Source organism: Oncorhynchus nerka, linkage group LG13 (assembly GCF_034236695.1).
Source record: "Oncorhynchus nerka isolate Pitt River linkage group LG13, Oner_Uvic_2.0, whole genome shotgun sequence".
In the NCBI taxonomy this organism is placed as follows: domain Eukaryota; kingdom Metazoa; phylum Chordata; class Actinopteri; order Salmoniformes; family Salmonidae; genus Oncorhynchus; species Oncorhynchus nerka.
Genome location: NC_088408.1, coordinates 42,688,213 through 42,715,891, shown reverse-complemented (window position 1 = coordinate 42,715,891; position 27,679 = coordinate 42,688,213). Strand labels below are relative to the sequence as shown.

General features: G+C 41.3%; 2 protein-coding genes across 3 annotated transcripts in view; both read left to right on the top strand.

Annotated features, from left to right (window-relative positions):
• Nucleotides 1-1,143: 1,143 nt before the first annotated feature.
• Nucleotides 1,144-21,788, top strand: LOC115140427 (atrial natriuretic peptide receptor 2-like). The gene is made up of 21 exons (XM_065026978.1): nt 1,144-1,994; nt 2,463-2,586; nt 4,061-4,165; nt 4,435-4,537; nt 4,985-5,130; nt 5,300-5,372; nt 7,172-7,316; nt 7,696-7,782; nt 10,069-10,212; nt 10,447-10,568; nt 12,495-12,639; nt 13,084-13,132; nt 13,232-13,339; nt 13,592-13,711; nt 14,822-15,044; nt 16,257-16,357; nt 16,590-16,743; nt 16,917-17,069; nt 17,796-17,894; nt 18,487-18,578; nt 19,452-21,788. The coding sequence occupies exons 1-21, from the start codon at nt 1,564-1,566 to the stop codon at nt 19,560-19,562; spliced, it is 2,835 nt and encodes a 944-aa protein (XP_064883050.1). The 5' UTR covers nt 1,144-1,563; the 3' UTR covers nt 19,563-21,788.
• Nucleotides 21,789-22,691: 903 nt separating this feature from the next.
• Nucleotides 22,692-27,679, top strand: part of LOC115139549 (afadin- and alpha-actinin-binding protein) — a 28,059-nt gene continuing 23,071 nt past the window's right edge. Inside the window, exons 1-2 of one of the 2 annotated variants that reach the window (XM_029677063.2) lie at nt 22,692-22,796; nt 26,715-26,853. In XM_029677063.2, the coding sequence (XP_029532923.2) occupies nt 26,835-26,853 (19 nt within the window). In that variant the 5' untranslated portion in view covers nt 22,692-22,796; nt 26,715-26,834. Of the gene's footprint in view, nt 22,797-22,821; nt 23,469-26,714; nt 26,854-27,679 lie in introns of those variants that run through there. The other variant, XM_029677064.2, reaches the window with a different exon arrangement.

Here is a 27,679-nt window from a genome sequence, read left to right as displayed (position 1 = left end):
TGTAAGTGCATGCAATGGGCCAGTTTCTACCTTTTTGCTATTACTTCTCGGAAATGGTCCATTGTCCATGTACAGTGGATACTTACACTTGATATGATATTGCAGGAAACAGTTGTGTGTGAAAGGTACACAGCAAATTCACTTGTGTACATTTAACTCAGAGACTGTTAAATGTAACACCACTACATGCTCGTTTCACAGACTACATACACAACAATAACAATCGATTTGTTTTTTTAAACTCAATGGGGGCTTAAAAAAGAGAGGGGCAACTACATGCCCAAATACTTGGTTCTGTTGGTTGTCTCCTGTTGGTGAAGGTTAGGTGAAGGTGAGCCACAGCTCCAGAGAGCCAATCCCCAATCTCTGATTGGAGAGACTATTTTTACTGATTGAACAATTAAGGGGGCTTCAGTACCTCCGTTGAGAGTAGAGGGCAATCTGGGCACACACACACATGCTCCCACACTCTCTCTCACACACACACACACTCATACACACTCACTCGCTCACACACATAGTTGGTCGGTCAGTTAGTCAGTCATTCTGGAGCTTGCCATTCACAGAAACAGACCTCATGGCTTTATGGATAGCCCTATACCTATCCCTTTTCTTGGTAAGTGCACAACACAAACTGTGGATGTTGTCTGTAGAGTGTACATTGTATGTGCAGGTAACCAAGCTGTTGTGATGGTGCCTGTGACTAGGTGGCAGTGCCACCATATCTATGACCAGAGGAGTGTTGGAGGTACGTTTGGTGTGATTGAATTTATCTCAATGTAGCTGTTCCATAGTCTGAGCATCTTAGTGCATACAGACGTCCACACCATGGCGAATGTCATTTGGATTTTGTTCACAAAAATAATATGCTCATTATTGTTGAGGGAACACCCTTGCTTTTGTTGTCGTGTCAGAAACACTTGTGGCTGCAGACATGACCTGCGTCATTTCACCGGGCAAATGTAGATTGCACTCTGGCTAGAAGTGTCTGTCTGCAAACAGGGCTGCTCACCATATGTCTGAGTCTGGTTAAGATTTGTGAGGTACATTTTCTTTAATATCCTTAGTCAGTACATTTGTCACCTGCTCTGATGTTCTCTATCTGTGGTGACTGTTTGTTATATGGGGTAGTTACATCAGAGGGTGATTTTCTCAGTGAGTGCTGCCTCACTTACCTAAATAGCATTTTATTATGAATTCACTGCTTTTCTTTGAATTTTGATTTTGCCAACAGATTACCAAACAGGCTAGTGTTGAGTCTGAGCGCACATGTGAGGTCACATTAAATCCGATGGTGGGCCAAAAATGTTACTTTTTATTTTATTGTTTTATTTATTTACTTTATATACTATACTTTGTTTAAGCTTTTTGATGGATTAATCTGTTGCACGTAGGTTGTCGATTGCTGGCATGATCTGGATAACACCGAGTATGACTGTTGGCCATTAGATAGCCCTAATGATTACAACATGATCAACTGTGGAGGTAAGTCCAACCCCATTCATTGTGTGGAATTGACTGAAAGGAGGGAAGGCGGGCTGTTGTTGTAGTGCTAATAATTTGATGGTCAGAAAGTGCAGAAATATTGCTTTGATGATTTCTGGTGTCAGTGGATTCCTTATCTTGGAGAATACACACAAAAAGTCCTTCCTCAACAGTGTGTGTCTCTGTCTGCCTGCCTGCCTGCCTGCCTGCCTGTCTGTCTGTCTGTCTGTCTGTCTGTCTGTCTGTCTGTCTGTCTGTCTGTCTGTCTGTCTGTCTGTCTGTCTGTCTGTCTGTCTGTCTGTCTGTGTGTGTGTGTGTGTGTGTGTGTGTGTGTGTGTGTGTGTGTGTGTGTGTGTGTGTGTGTGTGTGTGTCCAGGGCTGGAGATGTCGTGGGTGCTGCGGCCACCGGAGAAAGTGACGGACGGGGAGGAGTTCAATGTCACCTACACCATCACGGCATCAGACGACTTCTACGAGTATGCAGTCAAAAACAAAATATTCCAGTTCAGGTAAGCCAATGTCTGTAATTCACTCCCTGCCTATCCGTCCGTACATTTGATGACCACAACATGAGGAAGATTAAAAATGTACTGGGAATGGGAATGCCAAGAAAGATACTCAAACATTTACTTTATAGATTGAACCTTACAGTGTACACAGTAGATCTACTGTGCATCCAATCTAGAGATTGCCATCTACTGTGTACACTGAAAAGTCCAATCTATAATAGAAATGTTTGAGGCATATCTTCGCAATCTAGTGTAAAGATATAATTTACATTACATTACTCAGTCAACATTTGTGTAAAAAGTTGTTGAGGTAACCAAGTATATCCTATAGGGCCTTTTAAATATATTACCCGTGAATCTCCTGTGTTTTACTGTAGCCTCATATCTGGATGCCTTTAGATACTGTACATAATTGCTGTTTAAACAGACTGTAAAGATCTATCTGTCTATCTACCCACCACTCTCCAGCAACGCCTCCGAAGCCAAAAGGTTCTGTGACAAGCACGACTGTCCCGCAAATTGGAACAGCGCCAACGAGATCAACTGTTGCATTTACCATGCCAACATTCACTCCTGCCCTCTGGCTCTCATGGTCAGTACTGTCACCCTAAAAATCTAGGTTGTGTTCATTGGGCACTAAACGTAAGAAAACGGACTGAAACAGGGAGAGACTACATGGACTTGTCTAATAAGAAATGTTCATTTTTGTTTTCAATTTCAGAACGTTTGAAAATGTTTTCTGTTTCATGGCTTAATGAACATGATCCTGGGCTTCCCTGTCTGTATTGGGTCGCTGCCAGTCTGATGAAAGTACACTGAGGGGGAAGACAGATGCAGGCTAGGCTACTTGATATATGTAAGAGGATTAGATAAGAGTGAGCAATAGTAATATTGTGCCTCCACTTTGCCTTCTGATTGAATGGTATGTATCATATTATAACACCTATCCAGGGGCATAGCTCTCAACATGTGTATGTATGAAGTTGTTGGGAAATAGACAGAAGATACATTTCTGGTCAAACCAAATGGGCAATAATGCTATTCTATTATTTTATTCAACACTTTTAGGTCTACTCAAGTGGCCAGGGTAGGGGCTATAGGGGTTGACTTTAAGCAACTTTTTGGGCTTGAGGCATACAAAAAAGATAATGGTAGCAACAGTAGCATTTGGAGTCCCTTCGAATTGCTTTTGTGTGTGAGGAAAAGCTGCCCTATTTTACATGGGCAGCTGAGAGCCTTACAGATACACTGAGGCCTGAGGCCAGCCCATTATCTTGCTGCTGACATTAAAACATTTGATTTGTGTGCAAAGGACCTAAAGGCATTCAAGTATGTCTCATCAGAGGCCTGAATGTATTGTTAGCAGGGATGGTAAAGAATTACAAAATACATTGAAGATCAATGCATCTAAATAAACTACAAAATACTTGTATTTTGAAATGTATTTCATTAAAATACATGTATTTTGCATTTTAAAATAAAGAAATACATTTGCAAATAGCCGGCCCGTACAGCAACAACATTCTCAGTAACAGTTACAGAAACCTTTACTTGCTTTGACTGTGACATGACTGTAAGTCACTCTGGATAAGAATGTCTGCTAAATGTACAGTATGTGTGAAAATAAACATACCATTTACCATGTACCATGTACATTTACATTTAGTTCATTTAACAGACACTCTTTCACACAATAGTGTCATAAGACTTCTGATACCAATGTAGTGTGAAAGGGAGCCACAAAATCGTGATCCAAAATAAAAATGGTATACAGAAGTACTTTGAAAATACAAATTACAGCTCTCAAAAGTACCTTGTTACAAAATCCATTGGAGTGTAGTTCAGCCCAGAGTAAAACAAATTTCAAAATTGTCAGAAGTCATTGAAATACATATTTCAAATAGGTGTAACAGAAAAAACTGTCCATCTCTGCATGTTAGCACTCATTCTCTCTCCCCCACCCACCAATCACTGTTTGTTGAGTACAATGGTATAACATTGCGGAAGATTGGAGGATTTAGATTGGTTTTGATTATGATGCTAACCCAATCATGTCGCCCCCACAGAGGCATGGCGGTATTTGTGGCCCGTGGATCCCTGATGACGGGAAGATTGTGACACACACCGTGTCCAAAGCAGGAAAGATGAGCCAAAAGTTCTGGACATCAAAGGTACCTACCACTGCAAAGTAAATGTAAGGGCTATTCACACAACTGAGCCGAACCGAGCTGAACCAAACCAAGCTGTACTGCTCTGGCCTAGTTAAGCATCCACCATTGTTTTTGGAATTGGGCGGAAAAGGACAATGTGAAAAGAAATATCCAAGCCAGTATGGGCACGATACTGTGTTAAGTGTAGTAGTAAACAATAGTGCTCATGTTGTCTTTATGTGCTTTGGTAGCTATCTGACAATTGAGTTTTTAATCACGGTCCCATCCAGGTGGTTCTGATTCATGTAGGAGTGACCTCAGTCATTGCACATATCAAAATTGGACATATGCATGCAGCTCTGGAGTCCAAGGTGCTGGTTGTCAGTGCTCAAGGTCAGTGTGCTGCTAACACCAGTAGTGTATCAATTTGTTATTATGCAAAACTGCTATTGCTACTCAAGGCTCAGCACCAAACTTTGTTCTTTATTTGTTGCGGAAAAATACAGACATTAGGATGTTGTTGCTGCACAGAAGTGTTAAACTCTAGCCTGGGTCGTAGTGGTAATCTTTTCTTCTTGGTGCTTAGATTGACACGCTAATGTTATTGATGAGCCAGCTGGTTTCCCAGGTTCCCAGTAGTTATTTGAAGGCACTCTTGTGCCATAATAGTTACATGGGATTGTGTGTGTGTGTGTGTGTGTGTGTGTGTGTGTGTGTGTGTGTGTGTGTGTGTGTGTGTGTGTGTGTGTGTGTGTGTGTGTGTGTGTGTGTGTGTGTGTGTGTGTGTGTGTGTGTGTGTGCGTGTGCGTGTGCGTCTGTGTGCGTCTGTGTGTATCTCAGTGTGTGGGGATGACGTCTGCGAGCTGGAGGAGAACTGTCTCACATGCCCGGCGGACTGTGGTGCCTGCCCCATGTCCATCACCATCAAGGTGGCCATCGGACTGCCCGTCACACTCTTCTTCGGTGGCTTCATCTTAACCATGGTGGTGAGAAACCAAACAAAACATATACACCAAACAATACTACTTTTTTTATATTCTCTTGCATCCAGACCAGGCACAAAACAAACTCACTTCAGAGTTTGGTCATGACCAGGCAAATCATTCTCATTCAATGCAGATGTTTTTGATAGATGTCTTCTCTCTTTCTCTATAGTGGTTCCAGTACCAGAAACAGAAGATGTTTTGGGACGAAAGCTGGATTATCAACTATAAAAATATAATGTTTGGTAAGATGAGATGAATTTACGTATGAAAGAGAAAATAAGTGAAAAAAGCAAACAGGTGAACTCTTTTGCTTGCTTGCTTATGCAATGCAGTTCAATACATACAGTGGCAAGAAAAGGTATGTGAACCCTTTGGAATTATCTGGACTTCTGCAGAAATTGGTCATAAAATGTCATCTGATCTAGGTCACAACAATAGACAAACACAATCTGCTTAAACTAATAACACACAAACAATTCTATGTTTTCATGTCTTTATTGAACACAACATGTAAACATTCACAGAGCAGGGTGGAAAAGTATGTGAACCCTTGGATTTAATAACTGGTTGACCCTCTTTTGGCAGCAATAACCTCAACCAAACATTTTCTGTAGTTGCGGATCAGACCTGTACAACGGTCAGGAGGAATTTTGGACCATTCTTCTTTACGAAACGGTTTCAGTTCCGCAATATTCTTGGGATGTCTGGTATGGACTGCTTTCTTGAGGTCATGCCACAGCATCTCAATCGGGTTGAAGTCAGGACTCTGACTGGGCCACTCCAGAAGGCGTATTTTCTTCTGTTGAAGCAGTGTTTTGGGTCATTGTCCTGTTGCATCACCCAACTCCTGTTGAGCTTCAATTGTCGGACAGATAGCCTTACATTCTCCTGCAAAATGTATTGATAAACTTGGGAATTCATTTTTCATTTTTGAGCCTTTTCCCCCCACACATAGTGTTGTATGTTCCTTCCAAACAACTAAACTTTAGTTTCATTTGTCCACAGAATATTTTGCCAGTAAAGCTGTGGAACATCCAGGTGCTCTTTTGCGAACTTGAGACGTGCAGCAATGTTGTTTTTTCTGGACAGCAGTGGCTTCTTTCGTTGTGTCCTCCCATGAACACCAATCTTGCTTAATGTTTTACGTGTCGTAGACTCGTCAACAGAGATGTTAATATTGATGTTAACACGTTCCAGAGTTTCTGTAAGTCTTTAGCTGACACTCTAGGATTCTTCTTAACCTCATGAAGTATTCTGCGCTGTGCTCTTGCAGTCATCTTTGCAGGACGGCCACTCCTAGGGAGAGTAGCAACAGTGCTGAACTTTCTCAATTTATAGATAATTTGTCTTACAGTGGACTGGTGAACATAAAGGCTTTTAGAGATACTTTTGTAACCCTTTCCAGCTTTATGCAAGTCAATAATTCTTAATCTTGGGTCTTCTGAGATCTCTTTTGTTCGAGGCATGGTTCACATCAGGCAATGCTTCTTGTGAGTTACAAACTCTAATTTTGTGAGTGTTTTTTATAGGGCAGGGCAGCTCTAACCAACATCTCCAATCTCGTCTCAATGACTGTACTTCAGGTTAGCTGACTCCTGACTCCAATTAGCTTTTGGAGAAGTCATTAGCCTAGGGGTACATACTTTTTCCAACCTACACTGTGAATGTTTAAATTATGTATTCAATATAGACAAGAAAAATACAATCATTTGTGTGTTATTAAGTTTAAGCACACTGTGTTTGTCTGTTGTTGTGACTTAGATGAAGATCAGATCTATTTTATGACCAATTTATGCAGAAATCCAGATAATTCCAAAGAGTTCACATACCACTGGTTTTATTGTCCAGGGATGGTAATTTGCAGCATTCACAATTGTAATTTGCAGGATTATTTTTTTGTTTCTTTAACATATCTCGCACAATATAGCAAATGAATTCATGTAAAAGAGCATGTCACGCATCCAAACATGTTTTCTTCAATGCTGCACACAAATTGCCATCCGGGGAATGGAGTCTTTTACATCTTTTTTGGCATACACAGGTAAAGTGTGTTACATGGGCTTCTGCAGTACGGCCAGTCTCCAGCCGGTGAAGAGTAACTCCAGTGTGAGCCGAACTACAGACGTGACTGTCTGCACTGTGGTCAACACCACCTTCAAACAGAGCTTCATCCAACCTGCCATTTAGTAAGATGTCTTACTTGAACACTGTACTGCATAACACATGTCTAAGGCATGATATTTATTACACAGTTAAAGGGGGAAAGTACTGCGGCCTGGGACTGCTCTAAAGTGGAGCATGCAGAGATATTCACGGCTATTGATAATAATGTATTTGATTCAGAACTAGTGCACTGCAATGCACTTAAAACGGAGTACATGCACTTATCCAATGTGCACTTATCAGTCGTCAACTATATTCTCAGACAATTATTGTATGAGGAACATAGTTTTATTTGTATAACTAATGTTTATTTTAACACCTGTTGCTTTGCATCTGTCAACGTGTAGTAAGTTTGCTGTTTTTCTTGATAACAAAAAAAAGTCATTATTTTCTATTGGTTAGTGATGGAAGGACTGTAGCAGTGAAACACATCCAGAATAAACACTTCACCCTCTCCAAAACTATCAGGAGGGAGGTGAAAGAAGTGAGGTGAGTACAACGTGTGTACTCCTAAAACCCCATACACAGACACAATTACCTAGAGTATATATATGTTGATTGATCTCATGCAACATTTTCATCACTTACTGAAGATCTGATAAAAGTCACATAGTAGTATCCCATCAAGCAAAAGCATGTTGAATTAACATCAAATCAAAAAAAAAAAATCATATAGCCCTTCTTACATCAGCTGATATCTCAAAGTGCTGTACAGAAACCCAGCCTAAATCCCCAAACAGAAAGAAAATGCAGGTGTAGAAGCATGGTGGCTAGGAAAAACTCCCTAGAAAGGCCAAAACCTAGGAAGAAACCTAGAGAGGAACCAGGCAATGAGGGGTGGCCAGTCCTCATCTGGCTGTGCCGGGTGGAGATTATAACAGAACAAGACCAAGATGTTCAAATGTTCATAAATGACCAGCATGGTCAAATAATAATAATCACAGTAGTTGTCGAGGGTACAGCAAGTCAGCACCTCAGGAGTAAATGTCAGTTGGCTTTTCATGGCCGATAATTGAGAGTATCTCTACCACTCCTGCTGTCTCTAGAGAGTTGAAAACAGCAGGTTTGGGACAGGTAGCACGTCCAGTGAACAGGTCAGGGTTCCATAGCCGCAGGCAGAATAGTTGAAACTGAAGCAGCAGCACGGCCAGGTGGACTGGGGACAGCTAGGAGTCATCATGCCAGGTAGTCCTGAGGCATGGTCCTAGGGCTCAGGTCCACCGAGAGAGAGAGAGAAAGAAAGAAAGAAAGAAAGAAAGAAGGAAAGAAAGAAAGAAAGAAAGAAAGAATTAGAGAGAGAATACTTAAATTCACACAGGACACCGGATAAGACAGGAGAAATACTCCATATATAACAGACTGACCCTAGCCCCCAGACACATAAACTACTGCAGCATAAATACTGGAGGCTGAGACAGGAGGGGTCAGGAGACACTGTGGCCCCATCCGATGATACACCTGGACAGGGCCAAACAGGCAGGATATAACCCCACCCACTTTGCCAAAGCACAGCGACCACACCACTAGAGGGATATCTTCAACCACCAACTTACCATCCTGAGACAATGCCGAGCATAGCCCACAAAGATCTCCGCCACAGCACAACCAAAGGGGGGCAAACCAGACAGGAAGACCTAGTCAGCGACTCAACCCACTCAAGTGACGCACCCCTCCTAGGGACGGCATGGAAGAGCACCGGAAAGCCAGTGACTCAGCCCCTGTAATAGGGTTAGAGGCTGAGAATCCCAGTGGAGAGAGGGGAACCGGCCATGCAGAGACAGCAAAGGCAGTTCGTTGCTCCAGATCCTTTCCGTTCACCTTCACACTCCTGGGCCAGACTACACTCAATCATATGACCTACTGAAGAGATGAGTCTTCAGTAAAGACTTAAAGGTTGAGACCGAGTCTGCGTCTGTCACATGGGTAGGCAGACCATTCCATAAAAATTGAGCTCTATAGGAGAAAGCCCTACCTCTAGCTGTTTGCTTAGAAATTCTAGGGACAATTAGGAGGCCTGCGTCTTGTGACCGTAGCGTACGTGTAGGTATGTATTGCAGGAGTAGAGACCAGAGAAGGCTCAGCCTCTGACTCCGACTTGCTGCTTAATGGGACCGGTTGAAAGTTTCTGTCGGCTGAATGAGTGACACCGGTTGACCATTCCTACAGCATTTCCCTCCAGAAGCCATGAGAAAGTTGTCTGGCTGCGGGGACCATGCGAGGGGATTTATACTTCTAACATTACCATCTGTACTTACTGGTGGCACAGACGCTGTTTCATCCTTTTCTACACTGAAATTACCCTTGCCTAACGATTGCGTCTGAAGCTGGGCTAGCAGCACAGCTATCCTTGCCGTAAGGCGATCGTTCTCCTGTATATTATGAGTACAGCGACTGCAATTAGAAGGCATCATGTTAATGTTACTACTTAGCTTCGGCTGTTGGAAGTCCTGACGAACCATGTCCAGAAAAACGTCTGCAGTGAAAAAAGTTGGGTGAGGGAAAAACAAAAAATATAAACAGTAATTAAAAAGTAAAAAACGTAAAGTTGTCAGGTAGCAAAGTAAGTTTGGCAACAAAACGCACAGCAGCACGTAAACACATAACCCTATGTAGACCTTTCCTGCAGTCAATGACCAAAAGTGCCCTCTTTGGCTCCATTTCAACCTAGATTTCAACAACATATCAACGGCACGGTGATTTCAAAGTTTGGTTTATTTCAAATAAATTCACCTTCGTTGACAACTAATTTCTAGATATGGCATTGCTTTTCCTTAGGGAACTGGATCACCCAAATCTCTCCAAGTTTATTGGTGGTTCCATTGAGGTCCCCTACGTCAGTATCATCACTGAGTACTGCCCCAAAGGAAGCCTGGCTGATGTCCTCCTGAATGAGGATGTGCCAATCAACTGGGGGTTCAGGTGAATGTCACGATATCAGCTTTTTCTACCATCTGTCTGAAGAGAGAATACTGCACTATGTAGGGCGGTTTCCTGGACATTAACCTAGTCCTGCTCTAAAAGCATTTCCATTAAACATGCTTCTTAGTCTAGAACTAGGCTCAATATGTGTTGGGACCGTGATGTAATAGAACCATTTTTTTTGTGTGTTCTTCATTTATGTTCTTTGTGTTCTTCATTTATGCTTGTACACAGGTTGTCCTTTGCTACTGACATAGCCCGTGGAATGGCTTATCTCCACCAACACAAGATGTTTCATGGCAGACTTCACTCAAGGAATTGCGTCATTGACGACCGCTGGGTTTGCAAAATCTCAGGTGATACAATTAAGACTTCCCTCTGTAGGAGTGTGTAGGCAGGCACCATATCTCAACATGACTTTATCTTCTACTGTTGTGTCCTTGAGCAAGGCACTTAACCCCTAACCTGCTCCAGAGGAACTCCTCTGCAGCTGACACTATTTTGTTTCAAGTATATATAATTGAAGTCGCAATTGAAGTCGGAAGTTTACATACACTTAGGTTGGAGTCATTAAAACTTGTTTTTCAACCACTCCACAAATATCTTGTTGACAAACTACAGTTTTGGCAAGTCGGTTAGGACATCTACTTTGTGCATGACACAAGTAATTTTCCCAACAATTGTTTACAGACAGATTACTTCACTTATTATTCACTGTATAACAATTCCAGTGGGCCAGAAGTTTACATACACTAAGTTGACTGTGCCTTTAAACAGATTGGAAAATTCCAGAAAATCGGCTAATTGACATCATTTGAGTCAACTGGAGGTGTACCTGTGGATGTATTTCAAGGCCTGCCTTCAAACTCAGTGCCTGGAAAAATCAAAAGAAATCAGCCAAGACCTCAGAAAAAATGTGTAGATCTCCACAAGTCTGGTTTATCCTTGGGAGCAATTGCCAAACGCCTGAAGGTACCATGTTCATCTGTACAAACAATAGTACGCAAGTATAAACACCATGAGACCACACAGGCATCATACCACTCAGGAAGGAGACGTGTTCTGTCTCCTAGAGATGAACGCACTTTGGTGCGAAAAGTGAAAATCAATCCCAGAACAACAGCAAAGGACCTTGTGAAGATGCTGGAGGAAACAGGTTAAAAAAAGATCTATATCAACAGTAAAACGAGTCCTATATCGACATAACCTGAAAGGCCGCTCAGCAAGGAAGAAGCCACTTCTCCAAATCCGCCATAAAAAAGCCAGACTACGGTTTGCAACTGCACATGGGGACAAAGATCATACTTTTTGGAGAAATGTCTGGTCTCTGGTCTGACGAAATAAAAATAGAACTGTTTGGCCATAATGACCATCGTTATGTTTTGAGGAAAAAGGGGGTGGCTTGCAAGCCAAAGAACACCATCCCAACCGTGAAACACGGGGGTGGCAGCATCATGTTGTGGGGCTGCTTTGTTGCAGGAGAGACTGGTGCACTTCACAAAATAGATGGCATCATGAGAGAGCAAAATTATGTGGATATATTGAAGCAACATCTCAAGACATCAGTCAGGAAGTTAAAGCTTGGTCGCAAAAGGGTCTTCCAAATGGACAATGACCACAAGCATATTTCCAAAGTTGTGACAAAATGGCTTAAGGACAACAAAGTCAAGGTATTGGAGTGACCATCACAAAGCCCTGACCTCAGTCCTATAGAAAATGTGTTGGCAGAACTGAAAAAGCATGTGCGAGCAAGGAGGCCTACAAACCTGACTCAGTTACACCAGCCCTGTCAGGAGGAATTGGGCAAAATTCACCCAACTTATTGTGAGAAGCTTGAGAAAGGCTACCCGAAATGTTTGACCCAAGTTAAACAATTTAAAGGCAATGCTACCAAATACTAATTGAGTGTATGTAAACTTCTGACCCACTGGGAATGTGATGAAATAAATAAATGCTGAAATAAATATTTTTTTCTACTATTATTCTGACATTTCACATTCTTAAAATAAAGTGGTGATCCTAACTGACCTAAGACAATGAGTTATTACTAGGATTAATTGTCAGGAATTGTGAAAAACTGAGTTCAAATTGATTTGGTGTATATAAACTTCAGAGATTTGGAACAACATAAGAAAGAAAAGACAACATTTATTTCACAAAGGACAATTAAAATGTTATTGTATTGTAGCATATTATGTTTGGTTTACATTAGTGAGTACACAGGACCAGTAAAAAAGCAAAAGAAAACATTTGAAAATTGAATTTATCCTGTGTTGTTCCAGACTATGGCCTGACAGCCTACAGAAAGGATGACTTTGAGGTAGTCAGTAATGGGTTCCACTGTGAGGATACCTACCGTATATACTATGCCCCTGAGGTCCTCCTGGGAAGCAGCTCTAATGTCACTCCGGCTGCTGACATTTACAGGTACTGTAGCCCAACTGCGACAGCTATTATATAGTTGCACCATGGGGATAACCATGTTTGGGGCTAATTCCATTTCAATTCAGTCAGTTGAAAAGTAATCAGGGAAATTCAAATTTGACTTCGTGAATTTACAGTTGAAATGGAATTAAGCCCGACCCTGGTGATAACAATTGTATTTACTGTATGTAATATTATTATGCTGGTATGGTAATGACTTAAATACTAGACCATGGACATATTGTTTAAATCAGCACAACAGTAGCTGCTTGTTTTTCATCCAAAGTGATTTACTATACGTCAGTAGTTTTATGCTATGCTAAATTGAGTCTCAGACATGTAGGCTATAAAAGAGCATGCATGAAAAATCTGGGATATGGTGATACCATCTGTATGATCTGGTGTTATTAGATGTGTTCAATGGTTTCTGTGTCTTCTCCTCCCCAGCTACTCTATCATCTTAGTTGAGATTGCCACTCGCTCTGACCTCCTTTCAGTAAGTATGATACAAAGATAATACTAATGATAATGACCTTTGACCAGGCACGCTTAGGTTTTTGTTTAACATTTTTTTCTATGAACACCTCTCCGACAGGACCAAACAGAGGGCGTGAAGTTGGATATCATGTGGCGTCCTTCCCTGCCTGAACTGAAAGCTGGGAAATCGGATACTGATTGTCCTGACCGGGGAGATTACTGTGAGGTCTGTGACAAAATCCACTGACATTTGCCCTGGATTATTATTTAATATACTTTGTCCAATGATTCAGATCTATTCATTTAAGCACTTTAAGGAGCATTTTACACCCAAATATTTTTTTACCTTGTCTTTCTTTGTTCATGTTTGTGTATGTCACCATTCAAGTTTTGGGGTAAAATCCTTTAGTTGTACTGTAAGTGTGCCAAAGATGCAATTTTTTTTTTTTTTTGTATCTCTACTCTAATACTTCAACAGCTGATCAAGAAGTGCTGGTCTCAAAATGTCACATTAAGGCCGACTTTTGAGCAGGTGAAGAAGATGCTGGATAAAATGAACCCACACAAAGTCAGCCCTGTGGACATGATGATGAATCTGGTAATGCTATGATATAACATTTGGCCACTTAAAGGATGAGTAAGTTATTTCAGTTGCTAACAAATTCATTACTTACCAACAGCTGCAAATCTCAATTAAACTACATATTGTTTTGAAGTTCCCTTTCCTTACTTTTTCTTAATACACAATCCTTAATCTAGCAAACCAATTTTGTGGGTCAGAGTGCAGTATTTATTTAGTTTCATAGCACAAACACTTGCTCGCAAGTTTCAAAACACTGCCTTTAGCCTGGGCCTCCCTGGAGATGCATCCAGGTGCAGCCCCGAAGCAGCTTGCGCTCCCTTTCCTATCCTCCTTTCTGAGTGAGATTCCTTTCCTAACTTCCTTTTCATTTCCTGCCCATGGTTAATCCCTACCACATACTGTACATGTGAACTCATTTTCTTTCTAGATTGCCCTTTTCTCCTTCACTATAATGGGGGATCCTGTTTTCTGCAAACAATGCTTGAAGTACCCCGGTCGGCCTTGAAATTCGTGGATTGAATAAGGGGGGCAGTCATTCTCCCCTGGTTCTCCCCCGGTTTAGCGTAACAGCTAAAATGGCTTTGAAAAATACGATTTCAGCTAATCGGGAGAAGTAGGCCTAACTACATTAGGCATTCACTAATCATAAATCATTTTTAAGTGATAATGCCCTCGAAGCCGGTGTTTGGAGGATATATTGGCATGGGCAATGTTAGGCCTGAGACGAAGTCGAGGTCAAACCGTGCCAATAGATCCTCCAAACACTGGCTTCGAGGGCATTATCACTTTTTTACAACGGGTTACCAACATATTCAAATAATGATTGACATATTTTCATTAAAAACGTTATTTTGATTAATTTATTCATATTATTTCATCCTTCCACCAGATATAGCCCAGTCAAAATGTTATATATTTGGAGAAAGAAAATCAGCAGACTGATTATTATGTTTATCACAATACATGTCATGAATATCACAAATCTGTAATATAAAATAATGTGGACTTTAGATCTAAATGGAGATCTGTTGTGTATGGATCTCTGGAACTGCTTTCATAATTAGCAACATACAGTATATTTTCTTATACGTACACTGCATAACATGATGTCTGTTACAATTCTAGATGGAAAAGTACAGTAAGCATTTAGAGGCCATTGTAGCAGAGAGAACACAGGATCTTCTCCAAGAGAAACAAAAGACAGACTGTTTGCTATACAGTAAGTACATGAAACCACAAATGGTCCACGATATGGCTTCTTACACTATATATACAAAAGTATGTGCACACCCCTTCAAATTAGTGTATTCTGCTATTTTAGACACACCTGTTGCTAAAGGGTGTATATAATTGAGCATACAGCTATGACATCTCCATAGACAAACAATGACAGTAGAATGGCCTTACTGAAGAGCTCAGAGATTTTCAACGTGGCACCGTCATAGGATGCTACCTTTCCAACAAGTCAGTTGGTCAAATTTCAGCCCTGCTAGAGCTGCCCCAGTCAACTTTAAGTGCTAGTATTGTGAAGTAGAAACTTGTAGGACAAATAACAGCTCAGACTCAAAGTGGTAGGCCACACAATCTCATAGAACGGGACCGCTTTAGTGCTAAAGTGCGTATCGCGTAAAAATCATCTGTCCTCGGTTGCAACACTCACCACCGAGTACCAAACTGCCTCTGGATAAAACTACAGCACCACACACAAGCTTAACATCACCATGCGCAATGCCAAGCATCAGCAGGAGTGGTGTAAAGTTCACCGCCATTGGACTCTAGAGCAGAGGAAACCCGTTCTCTGAAGTGATGAATCACACTTCACCATCTGGCAGTCTGACAAACAAATCTGGGTTTGGCGGATGGCAGGAGAACGCTACCTGCCCCAATGCATAGTGCCAACTGTAAAGTCTGGTGGATGAGGAATATTGGTCTGGGTCTGTTTTCATGGTTCGGGCTAGTATGACAATACACAAAGCGAGGTCCATACAGAAATGGTTTGTCGAGATCGGTGTGGAAGAAATGGTCTGCTCTGCACAGTCCTGACTTCAACCCCATCGAACACCTTTGGGATGAATTGGAACACCGACTGCAGGACAGACCTAATCGCCCAACATCAGTGCCTGACCTCACTAATGCTCGGGCTGAATGGAAGCTAATCCTCGCAGCAATGTTCCTCTAGTTCATCTAGTGGAAAGCCTTCCCAGAAGAGGAGTCTTTTATAGCACAAAAGCGAACCAACTCCATATTAATGCCCATGATTTTGTAATGAGATGTTTGACGAGCAGACTTTTGGTCATGTAGTGTATTATCTGTGGTGTTGCCTCCACTGTCATCTAGTGGTAAAGAAGTAGAATGTACCACAATGACAACATAAATGCTCCCAAAATACATTGGATGTTGCTAAATGCTGTTTTTAACATTTTGAAGAGAAAGAGTTGTTTGAATACAAAGCCATTGGTTACACCAATGACCAGCATATCTACATTCAACAAAATTCCTGAATGAAACAGTTTGAAAGGCAGGAAAATGTTTTGAATCTTAAGTTACTTCTTGTCACCAGGTATGTTACCAAAGCCGGTGGCCGATGACCTTCGTCAGGGTCGCACAGCAGAGGCTCAGAGCTACTCCAATGCCACAGTCTACTTCAGGCAGGTGTCATTTGTAGGGCCAAGAGTTTTTCCTAATCAGGTCACGTGATCTGGAAAAACTCTTGGCTCTAGTCATAAGAGAGTGCAGTATTGTGGTACATCCACATTAGTTCATGTATTTTGTCCTATGGAGGTGTTGAATTCGGTTTTTATTTATACATTAAGAGAGTTCTATCCAGATTCCCTCCCAGCTGTCACTGTCTACCTTTTCAAGTTAAAGATTTAGAGATGAGTAACATTTCTTTCTCCTTGTTGGCAGTGACATTGTGGGTTTCACAGAGCTCTCTGGCTCAAGCACTCCTCACCAGGTGGTGGACTTTCTAAATCAGCTCTACACCACGTTTGATGACATCATTGATAATTATGATGTCTACAAGGTGGAGACTATAGGAGACGCTTGTAAGTATGATGGCAAAGAATCTGTCTCTGCTTCCATCCATCTGTTTGTGACTGCCTGTCTGTCTCCATCAATCTGTCCATCCTTCTGTCTGTTAGTTTGTCTGTCCACCATTCCATGTGTGTGTGTTTGGGCATTGATATCAAGATTGATCTAAATGTGTCTGCCCCTCCAGACATGGTGGTCTCTGGTGTTCCCAATGAGAATGGCATAAACCATGCGGGGGAGATCGCCAGCATGGCTCTGGGTCTGGTCAATGTTTGCCATGCCTTTAAAATCCCACACAAACCCACCACGCAGTTGAGGATACGAGCTGGCATACACTCAGGTAAACAAGTCCAACTGGGCTATGTTCATTAGGGCACACGGTTGTGCCTACTGAATACAAACCTTGTGATGTCTCACTGTTTGAGTGGAATAATTGTAATAATTGGTAATAATGGTCAAAATATCTAACTCAGTTGCATCTGGTCTGCCCTTGTTGAAATGTTAGGCAGTTTTGCTAACGGAATGTACATTTATTTTGTGCTATGTATTCAATCTGAAATAAAAAAATGTGTGTTTTCCCATGTTTAAATCCTACTTGTATTTGTGAGAGGTATTTTCATATTGAATGCACCGAGCTGTCTGTTTGAACTACTGGCACAAAGCTCGGACACCCATGCATACCCCACTAGAGGTCTCTTCACAGTCCCCAAGTCCAGAACAGACTATGGGAGGTGCACAGTACTACATAGAGCCATAACTACATGGAACTCTATTCCACATCAAGTAACTCATGCAAGCAGTAAAATAATATTTGAAAGAAACAGATAAAAAATACACCTTAAGCAACACAAACATAGACACATGAATATAAACACACGATAACATACGCACTATACAAACATGTGCACATGAATTTTGTGTTATAGATATGTGGTAGTAGAGTAGGGGCCTGAGGGCACACGGTTAATATGATGTGAAATCTGTTATGAATGTATTGTAATGTTTTTTGACTTGGCAGCAGCTAATGGGGATCCATAATAAATCAAATACAAATACATCCCCACAGGACCCGTAGTTGCTGGTGTCGTGGGAACCAAAATGCCACGGTATTGCTTATTCGGTGATACAGTGAACACAGCATCGCGGATGGAATCAACAAGCGAAGGTACTCAAAGATCAAATACAACCCTTGAGTATATAAATTTAAACTCTGTGAGAGTGCAGTTTGTAGGCCAAAGTAACAGTGAAATATTCTGATTCTTTATCTGATTCAGGGTCTTTAACAGGCCAACTGACTCTACAGATCACTCAGCCTGGCTAAGGTTGAGCATATTGTTCATGGGCTGGGTGGCAGCTGAGGTTGCCATTGGTGGGGCACCGATTTAGCCCCTCTGCCTTTATGCCAAGCTGGATTTTCTCTGTCTGTGCTCTTCAGCACCCTGCAGAGGGGTTACATCACGAGAGAGACGTTCTCCTCACTGAGCTCTTATAATCCTCGGAACCAAGCAAAAAAAGACAATGAGGGTAGAAAACAGTGACCCTCGTGCGGCAGTGATTTTAAAACGTGAAACAGTGGCTTTTAGGCTACTACATGAAAATATATTATTTCTCATGTGATAGGGCAGGATGCACAACATTACTTTTGTAGTACTGAATTACTTGTTGTACAATGTTACTTTTCTAACACTGTATTTGCCTTTTGTAGATTGTCATTTATAATCCAGCTAGTATAAAACAAAGTGTGATTCTGTCCATAGCTCTGAAGATCCAGGTCAGTGGAGCCACTGCTGACCTGCTAAACACACTGGGAGGTTACACTCTGATCTGCCGAGGATCACTAAACGTCAAGGTAAGATAATCAGCCATTTCCCACTCATTAGTATCGATAAGGACACAGTTGCCAAGGGTTAATGAGGAGAAAATCTAGCCTGGTCCCAGATCTGTTTGTGCTGTCTTGTCAACTCCTGGTCATTGTCTTTGCCCAAAAATGGTTTTGACAACTCCTATGGTCGTTGTTTGGGAAAGACAGTGGCCATATGCAAGACGGTCTATGAAATACAAACTGTATCCAACAATAGTGTTGTCATATCACCTTCTCACACTACTAGTTTGACCTAATTTAAGAATGCTCCTAGTTAGCAAATTTACAATATAGTATTATCTGTCTGTTCTGTGAACTGCTATTGTCGGTTAAAAAAAAGTGGTGTGCTAAGAGTGTGCTATGTTAAGGACATTTTTTGACTTGGCCATGGTGGTTGCTGTAGAAATCTTGCCAAAAACAAAAATGTATTATATTCACCCCCTCCGTCTCATGGGCTGGTATTCATGCAGTCACGAAGACCTTTGATTTGAAGGGAGGGAGGGAGTTAGTAGAGGGTGGACAGAGAGGGGGGGGGGGGGGGGGCAAGTGGATCCCATGGGATGGGGCCCAAGGTTCATACTCATTGAAAGACTGCATGTCTCCATTAGGGAGCGGCCTCAGCTGCTTTGTGCTTGTCCCTTACCAACCCTAATGGCCTTCATTTAGTATTTACAAGGACACACACATGCTCCCCAAATACAGCCCCTTTCTCAGGAGAGAGAAAAAGCAAAACAACATTCATTGGTCTTGATAGGCTGTCAGACATGTCAGGCATACAGTATGCTGCTTTTGGATGGTGTATGACCTACAAGTTTAGCCTCCGTTTCTTTGTATCAACGATACTGCTCTTTGTTTGTAAAGGGAAAAGGTGAAATGACGACATGGTGGCTGGAAGCAAAGAAAGAAGAATCCTCTGACCCACTCCTCAGATCCACCGAGTTCAGAGGAGTCCCTGTGCCAGTTAGCAACTAGCCAACTACTAGCCTTCATAGTCTCTGTCTGCATAATATAGGGACCACAGTTTGTGTTTAACAGCTGTATTGTGCAATTGATATCAAATATATTTCTATACTGCCCGAGAGTCTTGGAGCTGTATTGTGAGTTTGTACAGTGATTTTATGTTCTGGCAGTTATTGTATTTATTCATATCCATATGGTGGATATATACTTGATATGTGCACTCATATTATACACTGCTCCAAAAAATAAAGGGAACACTAAAATAACACATCCTAGATCTGAATGAATGAAATATTCTTATTAATTTTTTATTTTTTTTACATAGTTGAATGTGCTGACAACAAAATCACACAAAAATTATCAATGGAAATCAAATTTATCAACCCATGGAGGTCTGGATTTGGAGTCATTACTCAAAATTTAAGTGGAAAACCACACTACAGGCTGATCCAACTTCGATGTAATGTCCTTAAAACAAGTCAAAATAAGGCTCAGTAGTGTGTGTGGCCTCCACGTGCCTATATGACCTCCCTACAACGCCTGGCGATGCTCTTGATGAGGTGGCTGATGGTCTCCTGAGGGATCTCCTCCCAGACCTGGACTAAAGCATCCGCCAACTCCTGGACAGTCTGTGGTGCAACGTGGCGTTGGTGGATGGAGCGAGACATGATGTCCCAGATGTGCTCAATTGGATTCAGGTCTGGGGAACGGGCGGGCCAGTCCATAGCATCAATGCCTTCCTCTTGCAGGAACTGCTGACACACTCCAGCCACATGAGGTCTAGCATTGTCTTGCATTAGGAGGAACCCAGGGCCAACCGCACCAGCATATGGTCTCACAAGGGTTCTGAGGATCTCATCTCGGTACCTAATGGCAGTCAGGCTACCTCTGGCGAGCACATGGAGGTCTGTGCGGCCCCCCAAAGAAATGCCACCACACACCATGACTGACCCACCGCCAAACCGGTCATGCTGGAGGATGTTGCAGGCAGCAGAATGTTCTCCACGGCATCTCCAGACTGTCACGTCTGTCACATGCGCTCAATGTGAACCTGCTTTCATCTGGGAAGAGCACAGGGCGCCAGTGGCGAATTTGCCAATCTTGGTGTTTTCTGGCAAATGCCAAACGTCCTGCACGGTGTTGGGCTGTAAGCACAACCCCCACCTGTGGACGTCGGGCCCTCATACCACCCTCATGGAGTCTGTTTCTGACCGTTTGAGCAGACACATGCACATTTGTGGCCTGCTGGAGGTCATTTTGCAGGGCTCTGGCAGTGCTCCTCCTGCTCCTACTTGCACAAAGGCGGAGGCAGCGGTCCTGCTGCTGGGTTGTTGCCCTCCTACGGCCTCCTCCACATCTCCTGATGTACTGGCCTGTCCCCTGGTAGCACCTCCATGCTCTGGACACTACGCTGACAGACACAGCAAACCTTCTTGCCACATCTCGCATTGATGTCCCATCCTGGATGAGCTGCACTACCTGAGCCACTTGTGTGGGTTGTAGACTCCGTCTCATGCTACCACTAGAGTGAAAGCACCGCCAGCATTCAAAAGTGACCAAAACATCAGCCAGGAAGCATAGGAACTGAGAAGTGGTCTGTGCTCCCCACCTGCAGAACCATTCCTTTATTGGGGGTGTCTTGCTAAATGCCTATAATTTCCACCTGTTGTCTATTCCATTTGCACAACAGCATGTGAAATGTATTGTCAATCAGTGTTGCTGCCTAAGTGGACAGTTTGATTTCACAGAAGTGTGATTGACTTGGAGTTACATTGTGTTGTTTAAGTGTTCCCTTTATTTTTTTTAGCAGTGTATATTGTAATGGAGATGGATGGGGGAGAGGGAATAAGCACAAAATTAGATTAGCCAGTGTGGAATTCAAACCACAAGTCACATGATTTTTTCTTGCGTCTCTAACATTGCCGCCAACAAGTCTAATGACGACCAGAATCACACCCCAAATGCCATAGGATATCTGGAAAATAATCCATTGCAGAGAGGTAGTCTAATTGTCCACATAGTCCAATATGATGAATTGAAATGCACAGTGTTGTAGCATATACTATATTCTGATATTATCTTTACCTGATTTGATTCCATGTGTAAAATACTGTAAGCACGTTATTGTTCTGTATTGCTATGTAGCGCCTTTTGTTGGTAGGGAGGTTGTGTTTTCTGTTGCATTTCCCACACACCTCATTGCTACCAAAATAAGAATTAAACTGTGATCCTTCTGAATTTCTTCACTTCTTTATAACATGTTTCTCATCTGGTGCAACACAAATAATACATAATTTGGCATTATAAACTGGGTGGTTCGATCCCTGAATGCTGATTGGCTGACAGCTGTGGTACATCAGATCGTATACAACAGGTATGACAAAACATTTATTTTTACTGCTCTAATTACGTTGGTAACCAGTTTATAATAGCAATAAGGCACCTCAGGGGTTGGGGTATATGGCCAATATACCAGGGCTAAGGGCTGTATCTAAGAACAGCCCTTAGCCTGGTATATTAGCCATATACCACAACCCCTCATGATTTATTGCTTAAATAAACCATTCAAAATGTATGGCAAAAGTATGTGTTATTTACAATGTTACTACAATTGAAACTTGACACATTACATTTAAGGTTTCTCTCCTGATGGCAGCTACATGTCTGCTTGACCCAGAACAAAAAAAAACACTGTTGTGACATTGCAGAAACAATAGTGGTGATGCACCACTATGCACCCTCACTCTCAGTGAAAAGCATTGCACTAATCTAGCTTCAACAGCCTGCCATTCACATGCAGTGTTGACAGATATTTTTTGTATTAGAAAGTTCATGGAAAATGTGTTTGTACACCAGCCCTGTTCCTGGCGAGCTACTGTCCTATAGGTTTTCACTCTAAAAACCTACAGGAAAGTAGCTCTCCAGGAACAGGGTTGTGATATGGTTCATTGATTGTACACAAGGATTGGGTGAAAGAGCAAAAGCAGGCTACGTCATTGCAACCTTTTGAAATCATGCTTCAAACGTCTTCAAACATGTGATTGCTTGCTAAAAGTGTAGTTTGGGAATTTGTCGAAAATATTATAGGTTTGCAACCAATCGAGTAAGGAGGTGTTGGTTGCCTGACAACGCAGTAGCCAATCCCTGAGGTGTTTGGTTAGTCAGCTCCGGAGTCTACAGGCCAAGCAAGCTCGTCAGGCGGGTTATGCGTTTTTTTCCAAGGGTACCTTCATGATGATATAACACGTAGGTTAAGTTTTATTACACGTCACCTGTAGAATGTTTTATGTAGGAGACATTCGCATATCCCTTGGTCTAGATATTGGCGTTATGTTAGTAGCTAGCATGCTAACTCTACTGTACCTGGTTTGACCGTTCAAACAAGTCATCGTTAGCGAGCTAGCTACTGAGGCGTTAAAATCTGTCCTGCAAACGATATTAACTGCGCTGTTAGACGAGCTATATATGAGTGCTCCAGCTTGTTGTCTTGCTAGCTACCCCTTGCCCATTGTTCTACAACGGGCTGGTGAAAACAAGCATCTGTGTTTGGTTAAGACGCGTCCATATTTTTAGCACAGTTTTTAATATATATATGTTTTTTTTAATGTTTAGCACAGGTGTCTTGTGGTGAGGAGTTTTGTTAAGAGCCGCGACGCTCTGTCTAAATATACACGCATCGCTTGCGCCACGGTTGTGGAAGACCTTTCATACTGGCGATTTTTTTTTTCTAAAACAAAATGTTAAATTAATACACAACTTTATAGAGTTAAGGTTCCCACATGGCCATATTTCGGCGCTTCTTTAGGAGAACAGACGGAAGAAAGTGGACTACTTGTGTTAATGAACGCCTGTGTGTAAATGACACAAACGTGTTGTCACTGAAAAATTCTGCCGGCTGCAACTGTTAAAACATGTATAGTAAGTAATGTATTTTGCTTTTTTTTAAATGATTTTGATGTGATAGGAAAGTAAAGGGAATTGTTTCTAGGACCGTACGGCAATTGAGACTCGATTCACGTTTAGATAGAGTATTTGGCTTCCAGGGCCAATTCGCTCTTTGAACAGAACATGTAAGGTCCATGGACTAAGGAGTAACTTTAGGCTCCTTTAGTCCAATAATGTGCTAAATTATCCCTAACCAGTCTATCAATAACAAGTCCTCGGGGAGCTCGAGCCTTCCACCATTCACCAACTGGTCCCACTGTTTCAAACTCGATGATGTAGTGAGACTGTATCATGAACTTAATCTGGTATTGGAAGTGGATTTCTAATCACACATTCAACCTGGCACACCACGTCATTTCAACGTGGACATTTGTGTAATATTGATATCAACCTTTATTCACACTCATAAAGACTGCATAACGTTTGTTGAATTCCCAGTGTGTTATCACTATACTTTAAACAATCTAAAAGCACAATCAAATTCCAATGGAAAAACAATGTCAGATTGTTGATTTAGTTGCCATCTAAATGTGTTATCACTGCACTTTCATTTTTTTTTGAAGATACAACAAAGTTCAAATGGGAATACAATGTCAGATGTGTTGTATTTATACAACTTAATGTTTTATTTCTGTGCTTAATCTAGGCCTAATGGCTAGGGATGCACGATATATCGGTGAACATATCAGAATCAGACGATATTAGCTAAAAATGCCAAAGCCGTTATCTGCCTGATGTCTAGTTTAAAGCCGATGTAAAAAAAAAACGATGTCAAAGCTGACATGCATGCCTATATAACATAGGTACACAAAGTAATGACGCCACGTAAAATTTTGCGCTACATGTTCAACACAGCATTCCTAACCCAGCCCACAATGTCTGCTGTGTGGATCGAGCAGTCAACAAGTCGAGCAGTCATTTGAAAGAGTAAGAACATTTCAGCGAGACAACTCAAAGGCGAAATCCATTAACTCCAAGACAATGGAATTCATTGCCCTTGACAATCAACCATTCTCTGCCGTGGGTGATGTTGGCCTTAGCGACTGGTCGAGCACCGGTACACACTATCGTTACCAAGTGCGCTATTGTTACACAGTAATAGCACCACTGCTTTTAGCTTCACTGATCTGATTGGTTACTAATAATATAATTTAAAATCCCTCAAATTGTGTCCTATATGTGTTTAGACACAGTGACCATTTACGGTGTCATGCACAAAGTAGATGTCCTAACTGACTTGCCGTTTGGGTCTTTGGAACGCCATTTGGGTCTTTGCTTGTCAACACTATTTGACACGTCAAATAACGCTGTTCTTTTATAGAATGTTGTATGTTCTGAATAGAGGTCGACCGATTATGATTTTTCAACGCCGATACCGATTTATTGGAGGACAAAAATGGCCGATACCGATTAATCGGATGTTTTTAAAAAAAATGTTTTTAAAATGTATTTGTAATAATGACAATTACAACAATACTGAATGAACACTTTTAACTTAATATAATACATCAATAAAATCAATTTAGCCTCAAATAAATAATGAAACATGTTCAATTTGGTTTAAATAGTGCAAAAACAAAGTGTTGGAGAAAAAAGTAAAAGTGCAATATGTGTCATGTAAGAAAGCTAACGTTTAAGTTCCTTGCTCAGAACATGAGAACATATGAAAGCTGGTGGTTCCTTTTAACATGAGTCTTCAATATTCCCAGGTAAGAAGTTTTAGGTTGTAGTTATTATAGAAATTATAGGACTATTTCTCTCTCTACCATTTGTATTTCATATACCTTTGACTATTGGATGTTCCTATTAGAGGTCGACCGATTAATCGCAATGGCCGATTAATTAGGGCCGATTTCAAGTTTTCATAACAATCGGAAATCGGTATTTTTGGCGCCGATTTGCGGAATTTTTACATTGGTTATTTATTTTTTATACCTTTAGCCAATCGGCCATTCCGATTAATCGGCAGACCTCTAGAAACAACATTAATTCAACCAGTTTGTGCCCAGTGGGATAACTCAATCAGATGGAAGGAATTCGGCTGTGCAGTTATACCTAAACCACTGGGCAAAAACCTGATTGAATCAACTGTGTTTCCACGTCATTTCAAACCCCAAAATATGTGACGGCGTTGAATCAACGTGAAAAATGAATTTGATTTGTAAGAAGTCATCAACATAAGGGCATTTAGACTTTTTTTTCACCAACTTTTAACCTAGGCCTAAATCCAATGACGTTGAATCCACGTTAGTTGACAACTCAACCAATTGTAAATCAAAACTAGACATTGAACGGACGTCTGTGCCCAGTGGGCAGGATTTATCAAGTTAATTAACAGTCAGTGTATTAAGTGTCTGACTAGCCTAAATAAGCTTGGTAGGTTCACCATCTGTCCAGTAGATTCAATTAGATTAAGTGTCACCAGAAGGTCCTGAATGGTTTGGGTGGTAAAGCAATAAAAATTATTGAAACAATCCCAACTTGCATAAATTGTTTTCCCACTTCCTAAAATTGTATTTTTTGTTTTGTTATTGTGATTTTGTTTACTTCAATTTCATTTTGTTGACCCATTTCAAATTTAACAAAGCCTACATTTTATAGCCCTAGGCTAACCCTACAATTATTCATTTCCTCAGTGCTTGTCTGGTCAACTGTTTTTGAAAGGGTAGCCTACAAGCCATTGGTTGTTTTAATTGCACAAGGGACTGTCTGTTTCTTTAAATAAAATACCATATTATGTCTCTTGGATTAGGCTGGTGATAAGAGTATGAGGAGATGGTATGTAGCTATTCCATTTGTTAATAGCTTAACTTCATTGGTAAAATTGTGTATTGCCCAGTTTCTTTGCTCTGACTTGGTGGTTCCTTCTTTCCTCAACCACATTTGTAGTTGTACAAATCATATGCTATAACATGCTAATATAGAATACTAATATGTAGGTTTATTTGATGTGCAAAAACCATCAGTGCCTTAAACTGCAATTCAACCTTTGGATTCTTACAATGACGATATGAATCCCGGCCTGTGTTGCTGTAGAACTGGTGCCTGCTGAGATAAAGGATTTGGCTTTGTCCCTTCTTAATAAGCTCCCCACACTCCCCTGTTCTTTAGGCTATTGCATGTTTCCATCCCTCCTTGTAGACGTCCTTCGTCCCTAGTAATCCCGCGTCCACTTGTTGAATGTGCACTGCTAATCTATTATCTGCCCCTCTATTTCAGGAGCTGTCTGCGTAGGCCATTCTGTGAGCTGCATGTATCCTGGGAGGTAGCGGATGATCCAGACACATTCAGTGTGTTCTGAAGCACCGCTGCCCTGAGGGAGTCTGGAGGACTGCAGCGATGCCAGAATCTTCACTTGGTGAGTATTACATTGACCTTATGTACCGCTTGTGGTTTTCATTGAAATTGTGATGCACTTTTTCAGCTTTGTTTAGTTTGATTATGATTCTCCATTTGTCACTCCACTAGTAGTATAGAGCTAGCCTACTTAGTTAAAGATGCAGTGATGAGTAGCTAGGCTGCTACTGTCTCATTTTTCTGGTGCTCTACATAAAGTAAAGCCTCATGTGTAAAGGAGAAGATTAAATTGACAGAAATAGCAGATTAATGCTATTTTAAGGTTGTGTGCCCATAGTAACCTCAATTCCAAAATGCACTCGTAAAAGGAATGCCTCATTGCCTTTCTGTTATCGCGAAGATATTATACTATCTATGCATACTATTTTGCTTCCCAATAGTCCACCACAGTAGACGCGCCCATAATACCCAGAAAAACACCGAAATGGTTCTAGTGTTAATTTTTTTGCATTACATTTTTACATTGCAATAAAACATAGATCTTTTTTTATTGTGTGTTTGGTGCAGGCTTACCTTGGCGCAACGTTTTGTAATTTGTGTAATTCTCTCTCGAACAATGTGAGTTTTATCAATATATTCACCTCAATTTACTCCAAAAAATGTGCAATGCTAATTATTGATAAGTTACCTGGCCCGAGAGAGATTTTTGCGGTTATCAAAATGTCGCGCCAGGGTAACCCTACATGAAGTAGTTCTAAAATCCCAGATGGAAAAATGTAATAGTGAAAAAACTATTGAAACATTTTCTGGGTTTTATGACTCATACTGTTGTACTCAATGTCGTTTTCTGTTCCCAGAATTTTGTATTTATTTCATGCTAATGATTC

Excerpts from the sequence above, each read along its gene's own strand:
- LOC115140427 (XM_065026978.1), top strand. The coding sequence starts at position 1,564 with ATGGTCAGAAAGTGCAGAAATATTGCTTTGATGATTTCTGGTGTCAGT. Across the intron at positions 10,569-12,494 it reads CTGGGTTTGCAAAATCTCAG|ACTATGGCCTGACAGCCTAC; the intron begins GTGATACAATTA and ends GTGTTGTTCCAG. Across the intron at positions 16,744-16,916 it reads GGAGACTATAGGAGACGCTT|ACATGGTGGTCTCTGGTGTT; the intron begins GTAAGTATGATG and ends CTGCCCCTCCAG.